This window comes from Microtus oregoni, unplaced genomic scaffold (genome assembly GCF_018167655.1).
Source record: "Microtus oregoni isolate MIOR12 unplaced genomic scaffold, Mior012 000027F_ref0000203, whole genome shotgun sequence".
Lineage (NCBI taxonomy): Eukaryota > Metazoa > Chordata > Mammalia > Rodentia > Cricetidae > Microtus > Microtus oregoni.
This window is the reverse complement of record NW_024543086.1, coordinates 14,983,506-14,999,005: the sequence shown is the minus strand read 5'-3', so window position 1 is coordinate 14,999,005 and position 15,500 is coordinate 14,983,506. Positions and strand designations below refer to the sequence as shown.

The window sequence follows — 15,500 nt, the reverse complement described above, 5'->3', positions numbered from 1 at the left end:
CCAATCATTGCTAATGTCTTGTTTACTAAAGAAATTGCTGCTTTTCAAAATTAGTTTACTGTTAAGTACCATAATAACTCTGATTAGAAAAATGCAAATATGTAATTCACACTAAATACTAAATTTATATAGTGTTTCATAAAATATAAATTTTTATATGGCAATTATTGAGTCATTTGTGCTATGAATTACCTGCTATGGCAGACACAAAATGCTTAATAACATAGAACATTATTTTTTCTACTAAATGCCTTTTTGGCATTGCATGTCTAATTAACAATTTTAATTATAAATGATTCACATTTCTAATATTAAATATAAAGCCCATGTATTCATTTAAGATACTTGAGAAATTTAAAAAAAAAACACTTAAGAGCTTTAAAAAAAAACATTTCTTTTACAAATCTTCCATCTCTCATACAAGAGGAAAAAAACCCTAATTATTGCTGTGAACAACTCAGCAACAGAGTAAAGCTGAGCTGCAATCCATGTTCCTTCCCTGCCTGGCTGTCTGCACAGAGGCAATGATGCAACAGGATGGCTAAGTGACAGGCAACTGGTGCTAGGCAACATCCACAATGACACGTTTTAAAGAGGCAAACACAAGTAGGTTGCTGTACTGCTCCACCCCTTTGCAGAATCTGTCAGTGATTTTAAGCAGATGTAAGGGCTGAGGATGGTGTGGCTGCAAACACGTGCACCTAACACAGAAGGATGCTCAGGGTCAGCAGAGACACCCTCCCAGCTCCTGGGCAAACAACACCTGCATGGGAACTGCTCTGAGACTCAGTTTCCTTATTCATAAAGTGAACCCTCTCAACTCAGAGATCACATTTTCTTATTTAAAATTCTAAAGAATTGTTATCTAAGCAAAGAAATAGTTAAAATAACTGCTCTTCTTTTCCCACATTGTGAGTTTGCATATTTTTTTTTTTTTTTTGTTTTTTCGAGACAGGGTTTCTCTGTGGCTTTGGAGCCTGTCCTGGAACTAGCTCTGAAGACCAGGCTGGCCTCGAACTCACAGAGATCCGCCTGCCTCTGCCTCCCGAGTGCTGGGATTAAAGGCGTGCGCCACCACCGCCCGGCCGAGTTTGCATATTTTAAATAACAGTGGCTGTGGTCTTTCTCAGCCCCACACCCCTACAGTATACCAGAACTTTCTTCCTTCCAAAGCTCATGTCTATTGTTTTCTTGCGAACCTGCGACAATACCTAGACTGTGCACAGCTGCTTACCTGTTTTGCATCAGTTCTGCTAAAAGTTTTAAGATAGGAGTAGTGCATGCTGGTTCTCCATACCAACGCTCAATAGCTCTCTGAAGAACTGGAAGATAGGCTGGATACCTTTTATAAAGTCTGTTAAAGAATTTAGGGGCAAAGAACTTGAAATGCCTCATAGTAACGGAAAACCGACTAACATGTACAAAGTCCTGGATATCATTCCCCCAAATAACAATAAAACAAAAAAATACTGCTGAAAATTAATGGGATTTTAAAAGAAGCAAGCAAACAAACAGAAACCCGTATTTCTTTTGCTCCCTGGACAATGGCACTGTATAAATTACTCTTTCAAACTATACAGCTATACTTTTGGAGTAGCTACAAGGTTTGAATTTGTCTCTGTAAATTAAGTAAATTTTGTTCCTCGTATCAGGCATAAGTCATAGATATACTTTTAAATAGAAAGTAAATACATTCTTAAAGAATTATGCTTGATGTTATAGGAAAGAAAAGTAAATTTAGCTAAAGAGGAATAAAAATATACGAGTCATTATTTTGGGGCTTCTGAGTATTACACCAAGAAAAAGCTAAAAAACCACAAAAGCATAGAGAAACAGTAACGGTACACATTACAGATCTACCCCAGCTTAAATTAAGAAGTTGACTTCTGTGCTTTGGTACCACTGGAACTCCAAGAAACATCTGGGTTGTTTGTTACCCTGTAGAAAAGGTCTGACCTGCTATTAATGCTCTATCTTCTGGGCACCACATCACTTGTTAGCCCTGTATGATGGAGGCAGCTCTAACCTGCTCAATGCCACTGTTGCTAAGGGTAGTACAGTGTCCATGCAGTTTCAGTCGCTCTGTCTGTGAGCTTCCCATTATATAGCTCTGGCTGCCCTGGAACTCATTAGGTAGGCCAAGCTGGCCTTGAACTCAGAGATTCACCTGCCTCTGCTTCCTGAGGTTGGCCTGCGAAGCATCCTTGTTAATACGAGGGAGCCTAGCTCTGATGAGCCTAGCCAGGGATGCACAGCATCAACAGCTGACACATCTCTGCCGGCTTCACTTGGCCTCCTCCTTGGGAAATAGACAATAAACATAGGATCAAAGCCTCAAACTAGAGCATGAGCATCACTTTCTGTCTCGCTAGGTTCCTGCATCTCTTTCCGAGTCACTTGTCTTTGTTTCAGATGAAAGCGTGGAACTGTATTTGTGTGGTTTGGACAGAGCTCCATGGTGAAAAACCTCAACATAACACCCCCTGCCCACTTCCCCCCAAACCCCCACCAGGTTCCTCGTCAAGGCATAAAGGCTGCTTTGTCTCCAACCTCACCATTTCTGCTCTACATACAGTTTGGCTTATCCCAACCCCCTGCAAATCATGGGGACTCCCATATGCTGCTTCCTTCCGCCTCATCCCATTTTCCAACACCCAGCTTATGCTCCATGTCTCTGGGATGTCTTCTTGATTTTTGTCAAAAGGCACCAATCTCTTCTTCATCTCTCTGAGAAGCAGGGCTGGCTGTGTGCACTCGCTGCTGTTCCGCGAGCTGTGAAAGGGCCGAGATCTGTGCTTCACTACCATCTCCACCCTCCTATTCCGCCACAGCTGTCGATGATTCCTGAAAGCCCTTCCCAGCATCACTCTACCTGCTAGGCCACCTGGCTTGGGAGAGGGCCCATACATGACTGTGCTGGCCCACTACGGAACTTATCTCTGCATTTGAAGCCCTAGGAGTGCAGAAACCTGGGCTGCCTACCATGAACAGGCTCAGTACAATGTAGATCCCAGTATTTGCTGTTGTAAACCTACAGAAGCGACAGAGCCTACATGGCAGAAGTGGATCTTGACGGTTTAAACAGTACTCCATGCGAGCTTTAAGAAATCACTTCTAGGGCTGGAGAGATGGCTCAGCGGTTAAGAACATTGCCTGCTCTTCCAAAGGTCCTGAGTTCAATTCCCAGCAACCACATGGTGGCTCACAACCATCTGTAATGAGGTCTGGTGCCCTCTTCTGGCCTGTAGGAATACACGCAGACAGAATATTGTATACATAATAAATAAATAAATATTTAAAAAAAAAAAAAAAAAAAGAAATCACTTCTACAATAGTGAAAACAAGCCCTCCTAGGCCCACAGTGTGCTGGGCCCCGACAGAGCAGGAAGGCAGCAGTTCCCCAGGAGAGACAGGCTCAGACTGCATTCCCAAAACGGCTCCCGTAACAAGTATTTGCTGAAGCCCTCCTCAAATGTACTGTTTTAGAGTCTCCAGAGATACCAGGGAACAAAAGCACTAGGAAAATGCCTTCCCTTATGGGATTTATATCCTAACAATCAGGAAGTAAATTAAATAAACATGCTATAAAATAACACAAAGGAAAAGAACAAGGGGTGGAGACAGGAAGTGAGTGGATATGCTTAGGTGAAGAGCCAGATGGCTGCAAATGACAAAACTGTGTTTGATTCTCAGAACCTATATGATGGGAAGGGTGAGTTGTATTCTGATGCCCATATAGTGTGTTGCATACACACACACACACACACACACACACACACACACACACATAAACCACGACTTGACTGAAAAATTGATCTGAACTGTCAGATAGTTTACTGTTTCTAAGTACTAGGAAAGCTGGTATTAATATACAGATACCACATACTATGAACTGTGTTAAGGACCAGGAATCTAGATCTAGGAAGACAAGGCTTTCTTTCGTCATACTTCACCAGAAAGGCAGGTGTGTAAAGGGTGTGCTCCCTGTTCAGGTAAGAGATAGCCTACGCACAAACTCTGGTACCATCAGGGAACAGACACCAATCTCCAAACCTAAGTGCACTGGAGGCCCGCACAGGCCACCTGCGGCTCTAAGGACAGAGCACCATGGTTTTTTAGAGCATGCTGTATTCACACTGGGATAAGACCAGGGGATATGAAGGAGATGCTCCCTTTTCTGTGTGGAATGAGAGCAGTGACAGTTCTAATATGCTTCTGACAGAGGTGACTGCCACAGAGAAAGTGAGTGATTACTGGAAAGCAGAGCAGAGGTCTACTAAGCATGGAGGTTAAAAGGGCTTCACAGTGAGAATGCCAGGCTCAGATTACAGAGCGAGAATCAAAACCCAAGTTTAATTTTCCAGTGGCCTTGTGAGGACTACATATATCTGGGCAGAGAAAGAGAAAGGGAGCCCTTAGGTAGAAGGGGCATGGATCTAATTTCTCCTACCTAAATCTTCCCAATGAATACCAAAGGTCTACATAGACAAATGAAAAACCAAAGGCACAGACAGGATGCCAAATATGAGAAAGTGGGAAGCATCAAACTTGCTTTCATCCATGTGTCCTCCCATTAATCCATCCAGTAATTACTAGTAGTTTCCAGGTGCTGCACCACAAAAAAGTAGTAAAGAGAAAAACCACAACTATTTCCTTTGTAGATTTAATTGTAGAAAAAGTGATATATGTGATTTTTAAAAAGTATGAAAAAAAAAGGGCCAGGATGGTTGCTGACTGGGTAAAGGTGCGGCTGCTGCACCTCACGAGGTGTACTTGGTACTCAGGACCCCGTGGTGAAGGGAAGAACTAACTCCCACGGCTGTCCTCTAATTTCCATGTGTGTGCCATGGCCTGCGCGCGCACACACACACTGAACACAATTAGAAAAGAGGACAAAGCATTATGATACCTAAAACATGAGTTTTTTCATTCAAACTGTTGGGGAAATCAGCGTGAGACCGTGGGTCTAGACTAGAAAGAGCCCAGCAGTTCAGAGACTATCTGAATATACTCCACAAACATGCCTACGGTGGTGTTGTATCCATGCAGAATATGTGAGATCTGCACTGTGCCCACGAGGAGCCATGTGCTGTGTGACACCTTTCCTCTCTTCTGGCTGAAAACCCATCTTTTCAAACTTATTGCGACTTTTGGTTTCTCCCCCAAATCTCATTTTGCTTATAATACTTGTCAATTCTTCACAAATGTTCATGTGGTCCTTCACACGTGTCTGTTATAACACGTGCAATTAGTTGGTCAATAGGGGTTCCTTTTGCATGTTTACTTAATTGCAAACTTCTGGAAAGCACCACTTTATTCTTGTATTTCTGGTGCATAAAATGCACATTCCAAAGAATGCTGGCTCAACGGTGGCTGTTTAGGTTTCGTTTCTTCTGCATTTCAACTTGTTTCACATACAATGCCAATTACTTTCTCCTTGAAATAGACTTCTTGATTATGCTGACCAACCAAAGTCATGAGAACGTATTCTGCAGGTTTCATGCTGCCTGTAGAACATGGATATACATTTTGGAGTCTGATAGTCAAGGGTCCCAGACAATCTGTTTCCCTAACCATGAAATGAGCTGTGTCCTAATGAAACATCTTTCTTACCCTAAACTGATGATCACTTGAAAGTGCTCTTCTTAACTCCCCAGGGTCCAGTCTTACATGACCTGGCAAGAGTTAGGGTGACATGGTCACCTTTACAGGGCCTTTCCTGATCCCTTAGATAAATGACATCTCTTTCCTGTCTTGTTCTGACATCTACAGCTTCCTATGTTGTAAGTCAGTCACACACAGGACTCGTTTTAACTAAAAAGTTCATTTGAGGTAAGAATTATGTCTCAGTAATCCACACTGTTCTTAGAACCAAGCACCCTGTGCTACGGAAGCCCACTTACTTATCTGCTGAATAAGTAAGCAAGTATGAATGCCTGATTAACTGTTTTAGGAACAGAAATGACAGTGGTGACATGGCTGTTTTGTACCAGACATTTCAGTAGGACCTTTATGTAATCACGCCATCACAACAGCTCCGACAAGGGAACTATGATATGCGGCTAGCTGGCTGGAGTGTAAGACCGTCTCCTTACAGAGCTCATGTAATAACAGTGCTGACTGCCTGTGAGAGCTCGATGACCACATCACAGAAATTAGAGCATCCGGAAATACCACATTTGTTCATCTTTCTGGACTTTTGACACCTTAATCTAAGTATAATCTGGGAAAGGCTTAAATAATGTATTTCAGTGCACTGCAAGGTAGTTTTCTTATTGCTGCATTCTTACTTTGGGGCAAAGGTATAAATGAATGATTTCTTGCTGAATTCTCTAGTCATAGAAAAATTATCAAGATGGTTGCTATGTAGTTTCAGGCCATTTAGTTTTGGAAGGACGGAGTGATAAGCTATGCAGCTTGTGGAGCAGTTAATGCAGTCAGTGTTCATAGAGATGCTCCTGAATTAAATAGCTAAACACTAAAATAGCATTTTATCAAACAATCATCATAAATAAAATGTATTTTGACTTTACGATGACACGTGCTCTTACAGGAATATTTCTTCTGCAAGCTAAGGATTGCATAACAAATTAAAGAACACACATCTATGCGGATAAAAAGCAAATAAACTTTCCCCAGCAGTAATGTGGGAATCATCACTGACGGTTTGACATATCAATATTTCAGGAAGAATAAATGACTTTCATATCCGCATTTTTAAAAAATCATATACTTATTCATTTTTGCATTACCTGAATACTTTGGAAAGAATCTGTACTTTATCACCTGAAACTGTTAAAAGTATTTCAAAATATTTTAATAAAGCTTTTTGAATGATCAAATAATGTAACTTTTAAACAAATTTTACTATTATTATAAATATTTGCTCTTCATCCCTTGCCCAAAGGAAAACTATAAATCTTGTCTCAACTGAATGAACACCATTTATCATATTCATTTTCTTGTCAATACAATTATGAAAAGCCTTTGGCCTTTTCCCAAGGAAGCTGATTTGCTACTGAAACTCAATTATTATAAGCAAGGCCAGTAGCAAGTCCCTGCGTCTGGCAATGTAGCTCAGCTTGCTGCATAACTGACACCTCGCCCTTCGCCCCTGACCCCAATAACTTCAACTGTGGTCACATGGAGGAGATACTGGTTTCTAGCTCCAAACAAAACCCCAAGTCCTAAGATTCTCCATTTCTGCCATCTGCTGGACAAATGCTGAAATGGAAACCAGATTATATTTGTTGACACAGGAGGGAGTTCCTGACCTTGGCTCTTCTTAAAACTGGTGAATAAGAAAAAAGCCTGTTAACTGCTGGGTGGGCTGGCTTTGGAGCCTGGTTTCAAGCAAATAATCATTTTTAACAACAAAGTTAAGCTTTATGATTTTCCCAAATAAATGGAAAGTTTTGATTTTAGAATTGGTTGTTTAGAGAAATCAAATGTTCTTATGTCTCTGGTCTATCCTTTGTAGATTAAGACTTTCTTATGATTAAATTTATAACCTCTGCATACATACATTATATGTATAAGGCATGCAGCTGATTCTTCAGGGCCATGAAAAAATCTTATCTGTCTGATCTCTAAGAAAATAAATGAGATAGGTTTCCACAACAACTAAAACTGTAAGTCACTAATACTCTAAAAATTAGTGTTTAAAAATTTTCATCGTGTGTAGTGTTCGCTCTAAAATTTGCTCATATCTGTTATGTTTTGGGCCACAACTACGGCAAAGTCACCGAACACTGCTTTCAAGAAGTTTCCTTTAGAATATGTAAAGAAAGTTTGGATAAGAAAGGCTTAAATAAAGCAAGAGAGAAATTATACCCCTTAAATGTAAATTAAGTGGGCATGTGACAGGCCTGTAATCCCAGTACTTAGGTGGCTGAGGCAGGGGGACCAGGAGATCCATCCTTGGCTCCATGTCAAGTCTGAGGCCAACCTGGGCTACACCAAGACACTGTTTTAAGAAAAAACATCATAAAATAAGACAAATCAATTTGCTTTCAAGTAGAATTTTTTATGTGCTAGGGGTTTCCAATGTAGAGGGCGTGAAGCTATCATACTTTTGAGGAGTCATCTCCTGTTAGGATCGAAGATGGCTCAGCATACTCCCAACACGTTAATACATGTTTATGGCCATTGTGAAGTGTCAGACCTCAGACAGAATGCTTACTTATCTTAGTGGTCACAGTAAGCCAGCATACTGGATTGTTTTCTTTTGCTAGGTGATAACACCAAGTTTCCACAAAATAGAATGAAGAGCTGGGATTTCAAACCTCATCTGTCTCTTTTTATTCTTATGTGATGAAGCATTTCTATATAGGGCTTCCCCCTGCTCCCATCTATACTACGATTTAGTAATGGTAAATTCAAATTTTATAGCTAATGACAAATCCTGGCCATTTATCCCACTGCCTCCATGACCATTAACATCCTCATCAGATGACCAACTGTAGCATTATGAATAAAATCTCAAAAAGATAAAGTAACCTTCTTAGTCCTGCTAATTGAGATGGAACAGAGACTTCTAATCGCCTCAGAAAATACCACATGGTTCAAATCACTGATCACAAGTACAGATACTAGCTACATGATGCCTGCAGCCCCAACATAAACAATCATTTGAGGGAAGTGATTTTTAAGTTGTCAATATTTAATGGTATCTATGAAAAGAGTGACCTCCTTGAGCCGGGTCTCTGAGTGCTGTGCTCAGTTATCTGCACCGCTGCCGCTGTGCTGTAATTTTTAGCTGATTACACATTAGTTCATTTAGCTTTGTTTCCTCTTCCCTACTGTGCCACACTATTAAACGAAAGAGAGGGGCCTGGCATCCCTCTGTGCGCAGAGCTGGGATTGTCACAGTGTAATAAGGATACATCCAGTCAAACAGCATGGTGTAGCTGGTCTTTGTGTTCAGTGCAAAGGCAATCCCTCGAAGATCTCTCGCCAGCCCGATCAACATACGCTGTCAGTGGGAAAGAGACACAGTAATTGATTTTCACGTTAGCGCAGAGCAGATGGAGTAATAATCAGGCAATAATGACCACATATCTGATTCTGATTCATTAGCTAAAATGTCTCGCTCAGATCTCTTTCCATAGAAAACCATAGCCGCTTTAATAAACAGACCATCAATCTGCTGACCAATTCCACTTTGCTTCTTATAAACTGAGCTAAGTTGTAATTCCAGGAGCACAGAAACATTGAGACTCAATATACGTTTTATCTGAATACTGCCAAATTTGAAAAAAAAAATCAGGATTCATAATTTCATAAGAGATATATATAGTTTAGACATTATTTAATAGCAAATTTCAACCAACCAACTGGCTTGACTAAAATCAACCTCACTATACAATTCAGTCTGCCCTAGCACTGGCATATAAAGATCCCCAAAGAAAAGTTGCAATAACTCAGGACAAGCTGAAACTGGCCGGGTGACCTACAGCATCATGATATACCCAGAAAGGCAGCCATTTTGTTCAAGTTAGCGAATGACATAAGGAAAAAAGTTCTGTATTTAATATCACAAGGCTCTGAAATTGAACTCTAGTTTTGTTTAACTCTGAAAGGCAAGGCAATTCATGAGTTTTAGTTTCTTCATCTATCAAGGGAGCTAATTATAATTACGGCCATTCAACAGACCTGTTGTGAGAAATACATTTGTGTACAAAAATGCCTAGCAATTGCCTGAAAAACAGAAAGTGTGGTTCACAAATGGTTTCAGAAGGGTCGGAGGAAGCCAAACCAAACCTCCTTGATATAAATAAAAAAGATCTGACTCATACTCTGGACTCTTAATTAAGCTGTCCTTAAGATGATGACTGAGAAGAGAAAAGAAAACCCGTGAACAGATGCTAGAATGTCAGAACAAAGAGCACAAATAAACATAATTGCCCAACAAGGAGGTGTGATAGTTGAGATACACAACTGTGACTTCTGAATATACTGCTTCAGTAGAAATGCTAAGGCAGAAAACGGTCTCGGGATCTTTACAGACTGACCTTGGTAATGAGTGGAAAGCTGTCAGGTAGGCAATCAGTTTTGACTGTCTTCATTACAGAGGACATTTCAGTGAACCAAACCATAGTGAGCAGTCAGACATCCTGCTCCTCCTTCCTAATAGGAGACTCAATGTACCTGGATGTTGTCCAGGGGATTGCTCAATTTCTATTTCTAACCGTTTATAGGATGATGGGAACCCGAAGTGCTGAATATGAACACTCCTAATTTCAATCTTTGCTGTTCAGAATGACTCATTTAGCTTTTCCCCATAACATGAACAGCTCTTGCGTTTCTATAATTGCCAGGCCTCTTCACGATTATCTCATGTTACTATTACTTTTTAAAAACTGCTTACTATTCAGTTTTTTTCTCTCACCAAATAGACCTGGTCTTTCTCAGCTTTCTTCCTTCCTTGCAGGTTCCAGAAAAGAATCCATCATCTATGGCGCCCCCTCTGAACGCTCGCACGCCGGCCGCCATCTATGCTAGCCTACGGACTCTACTTGGCTTTCTATTTTTATTATGTACACTTATACAGGCTACTCGTCAGGTAATTTCAAGCTTCCATATACACATAAGATATCCATTATTCAATTCTAAATTAGTGAACAAGAACCATGAATTTTACTTTATGCCTTGTACAAAGAAAGGGCTTTTTTATAAAATGTCATTCATTATACAAAAGATTATTTTTATTTGATCAGAATTTTTCTTCCTTGAAGGTGCCAAGTTGATACAAAGGTTTTAATTAAGCGAATTTATGGTCTTTTTTAATACAGTAAAATGTGGCCATAAAATTATACTAATGTTTCACTTCTTTGAAAATGTTATTTATAGCAGAGGCAGCATTTAACAAACTAAGCATAAGTTTTAGATAGATTCACTCTAGCAGTGAAGTGTAGTGTTAATGTAAGAAACAGATTCACTATATTAATAAAAAAGTAGCAGTCCTCTCAAGGCAGCATAGAATCTACACAGATAAATAAACAAGGCTGCAGGAGAATTTTCTCAGTACTCAGCTCGGGAACAAGACAGACAGCCTTAAGCAGGAGCTCACACTAGCTAGCAAATAACCCAGAATCTTGGAGAAGCGAAAAATCTAAAAGGTGATGAGTTGCAATAATTTTCTTGAGGTACATTTGAGGAGTGGTTAGGTCTAGTGATCTGATCCTATGGACTCCTTTTTGGAGAGTCCAAGAAGAAACTGCTGAGAGCTTCAGTCCACGGCATGGTGAACTGTTGTCTGTGTGCCAAGTGTGAGACGGATGGGCTGGGAAACAGCTGAAACGCAGCTCCTTCCACCCTGACCCCCAAACAGGGTTTCTAATGGGAAGTCTGACAGACCCTTTACTGTAGTGGCACTACTGGGGCAGCTATAATATTATCCTCATAATTCTACTATATAATAACAACAAAGAAAAAGAAGGTGAAGGGTCATTGTGCTTTGTCTTTAGAATTAAGATGGCTGTCTTCATCCTTACAGCATACTCTTAATTCTGGAGACACATCTTAATAACCTCTAAATAGTTCCAACAAAAGAGCCGTGTCAGAGGAATGAGCAGGCCCCAAGGTGTTTCAACTGGAGTGTTTTCATCTGCCTTTATTGCTCTATCCCTCTCCAGAATTAAGGCAATAACCTGTGATAAATTATTCAGGAACTGCTACAGGGATCAAAGCAAAATCATTCTGTTAAAGTGCTGTTTGCAACATTTGGCACTTAGTGCGAAAACTTTTAATGTGCGCATGCTGAAAATCAAGGATTTTAAATAATTTAACATCAGGGAGATTTTACGAAGGGACTAAAGATAGCAGGTTCCTATTTAACTGCTCCTCTTCCTCTGAGAAGTTTTCATTCATTTTTCTTAACACCCGTGACGTCATGGCTGAATGGAGAAATATGCATGGACCACGGTAACGGCACACTATATCTTACTATGGATAAAATGACGGGGGATGGGAGGCAAGAAACGTTTTGAAATAATACTCCAGGACTAGGATTTCTGTTTGTTTCTTTCTTTCCCTTTGACTTTGGAAAGAAAAAAAAAAAACCCAAACAAAAATTCTCAAAACAAAAATTCAACATTCGCTTCAATTTTATTAGGACTAAGTAAAGAAAACAAAGTTATAAATAAGGGCTTTTCAGCATTTCTTTTCCTCACAGTATTTCAGTTTGGCAACACAGGTCCTAATATCTGCATTTGAAGAATATCTATAAACGGGGATTTAGACGATCCTGGTAAGGGTTGCAAATTAAATGAATTTGGCAGTCCTGCAGCATTTTCATAAAGATATTTTAACAGCATCACCTCCTGTGGTTTGGAATACTAAATACTTTATTGGAGAACAAAACAGAACTGTTTTCATCTCTAGTACTTGTAAAATGAAGTACCTGAAAGCACCTTTGCATGTATTATTTATTCACCATGATAGAAAAAATAGCCTTAACCTAATAAATTACATTTAAGAGCATTTAGTACAAAAGTTTTGTTTATGATAAAGCAACAGATTTCGTTCCTTATTGGTAGCTTTAAGCACCAAGTTCTCTTCATACAAATTAGACAGATGGTGCTTACAGTAGAATTTACTAAAGGTCTGTCACAACAAATGCAGCCAAGCTGCATATTTAATCACTGCAGAATCTTGTCTACCTGCAGCTGCCAACTGCTAATCCAATTTCCCTGATAAATGTGGCAAGAGACACGATCAGCAATAAAGAGCATCTAACTCCATTTTCCTGCAGGGCGTCTTTTGATGAACATTTAGGACGGAAGCACGGAGTGCACTGTGTGGCCTTGGTTCGTGGCAGCTGCATGCATTCTGAGGCACAGTTCTCAGGTTACTCACTTAATTCTGCCACTATCATTACGTTGCTATTGATCTCAGTAGCTGTTGCCTACACAGCATTACTCTAGATGAAGCTGAATCAGGCAGTTATCATGCATCAAACTTGCTCAAAAGCCTGGAGATTTCCCCTTAATTACTTGTGATTTTATTTGCAAATACCGTTAAAGTGTAATCAAGCAGTCACTTCCCAGGGTCGTTAAGAACTTGCTAGTTTAGGGATATATCACTGGAACTCCATTAAAAATGACTCTAGGAAGATGGTTTCTATCAAACTAGATGGAATTACATCCAAACAGGCTTAGAATATAATGAAATCTTCAAATGAGACAAATAAAATTTTTATAAAGATGGCAGTTTTTAACCTCACCAAATCTTTTTGATAAGGGACAGCAAGGGCTACTTAAAAGCTGCAAATATTCTGTTGGTCAGAAACATTTGGACAACATCTAAAAAATATAGTTAGTTTGGCTAGGAATGGACAAAGAATTCAGGAAGACCATATAAACAAAGAAAAATTAAGATCTTATTAACTTTTTAAAATTTCATGACTATGTTATCCTGATAAACATCTAGTTCAAGAACTCCATTTTAAAGTAAAAGGTATAGCATTTAGGTAATCTTTGTTTCATAGAAGAATTATATAAATATCAGTAAAGGCCATCTCTTTTCTAATTGGTTTCATGGTATTTGTGTGTGTGTATATGAGAGAAAGAATAAGCGTGGAAGGAGGGAAAGGAGCAAGAGAAGAGAAGCCATGAAATGATGGTTAATATTTCAACCTATTTCAAACAACAATAATATGTGACTAGGGCATCACCAACAAGGGTCCTACTTCTCTGGACTGCATTTATTATTCTTAAAAATAATAATCAGTGCCAATCTATTTAATATAGCTCTGATACAGCATAATTTTGGGAGAAACTATTTCTGTTTGGCAAAGCGCCTGCTTCCCATCCCCCCACGTTAAAATATGGGGCTGTTTTGTCACAAACAGCTTGCTACACTTAAGGATTTTACTAATAAAACATAATGTTGTCTTAGATATTATGACTGTTGCCACAGCTGAACTGACTTGTCAAATCAATCCTAATATGGCTCCCACAGGCACATAAAGCCTTATTTAGCTATCAGTTATCCTAATCACTTTGTTCAGTTTAAGAATGCAACACTTCAAGGCCGGCTCCTATTTATACACATATGCCTAGTTATTTAATAAAGTGCTGATTTATATAAATTCTTGTTTAAAAAATCTTCAGAGATGTAGGGTTTTAGCATGTGTGCATGTCTCTATCTGGATATGCGAAACACACAGAACAGGGTGGATGGGGGGCAGCAATGTTTAAAGTGGCTTGCCCCTGAGAACTGTGCTATCATAGTGAGCATCACTGAGACAAATCTGCACCATCCCACCATGAACGGACTGTCTTAAGCCACTGCTGACCTCACAGCTCATTTGCATCCGGAACTAGAAAAGTGCTTACTTTATTAATGTTCATCTCACAAGCGTATTACTTAGAGATGTGGGCCTGAGACATACATATACACAAACAGACAGATATGCAGCTACCTTCTCTGCTGGGGTGAGGCACTGAGGAAGAATGCTTGTATTTCTTCATGGAAGGAAACAGACTCACCTTCACTTCTTCTTGTTTAAAGTTGTTGTTAAATATTTGCAAAACTGTTTCAAAGGAGACCGTGAGAGGCAGCATAAAATTCTCAAATTCATCCTCATCTTCACCTATAGAACAAAAGGGTCACTATGGTTTAAACTGTATGCTAATGTGTATTAGCTTCAACACTGAGTATTTCATTCAGGTTTGGAAATGGCCCTGTGAAGAGGTCAGCCTGCATTTCCACCCATGCCACAATTGGCGCTTTGGTTCAATGAATTGAATATCTTGTTTTTTCTCTGTCCTTTATATCAAATGAAACAGCAACAATACTCTGGCTCTAACTGACCCATGCCTTAGGCATGTCCACCATCTTTACACCTCGAAGCCCCCGAGTTTCCCTACTTTCAAGGCTTTAAAGAAAACAGTCTTCCCCTTTCCCTTTTTCTCTCTTTTGGTGCCAAGACCCCAAAGGGCTCACAGACTCAAGTGCTCAGATAGTTCTAAGTTATTATTCTTTCTTATTTACATTCTTTAAAAACGTAACTTCCAGGGGCTGGAGAGATAACTAGCTCAGTATTTAAGTGCACCTGATGCTCTTACAGAGGATCTGAGTTCTGCTCCCAACACTGACATCAGACAACTAACAACTGCCTGTAACTCTAGCTCCATGGGATCCAACACCCTCAAATACACACACACACACACACACACACACACACACACACACACATCTTTAAAGATTATCAATAAATGACAAAAGGATGGGGCCACTCATGGTTTACTTAGATTCAACTGTTCTCCATGATCCTGTTCATTACAAACAAGAATAAAAAGAGGCATTTCCCATAAATTTTTTTTATTAATTTATTTATTAAATATTTCTGCCTCCTCCCCGCCACCGCCTCCCATTTCCCTCCCTCTTTCCCAATCAACTCCCCCTCCCTCATCAGCCCAAAGAGCAGTGAGGGTTCCCTGCCCTGTGGGAAGTCCAAGGACCTCCCACCTCCATCCAGGTCTAGTAAGGTGAGC

At 39.8% G+C, this 15,500-nt stretch overlaps 1 protein-coding gene across 5 annotated transcripts in view; it reads right to left on the bottom strand.

The window, feature by feature from the left end:
- The window catches only part of Ranbp17 (RAN binding protein 17), a 337,456-nt gene that overhangs the window by 72,468 nt on the left and 249,488 nt on the right, over window positions 1–15,500 (bottom strand). For all 5 annotated transcript variants that reach the window (XM_041676348.1, XM_041676345.1, XM_041676347.1 and 2 more), the window contains 3 exons: window positions 14,493–14,596; window positions 8,886–8,974; window positions 1,235–1,342 (listed from right to left, as the gene is read on the bottom strand). In XM_041676348.1, coding sequence (XP_041532282.1) covers window positions 1,235–1,342; window positions 8,886–8,974; window positions 14,493–14,596 — 301 coding nt within the window. The remainder of the gene's footprint in view (window positions 1–1,234; window positions 1,343–8,885; window positions 8,975–14,492; window positions 14,597–15,500) is intronic.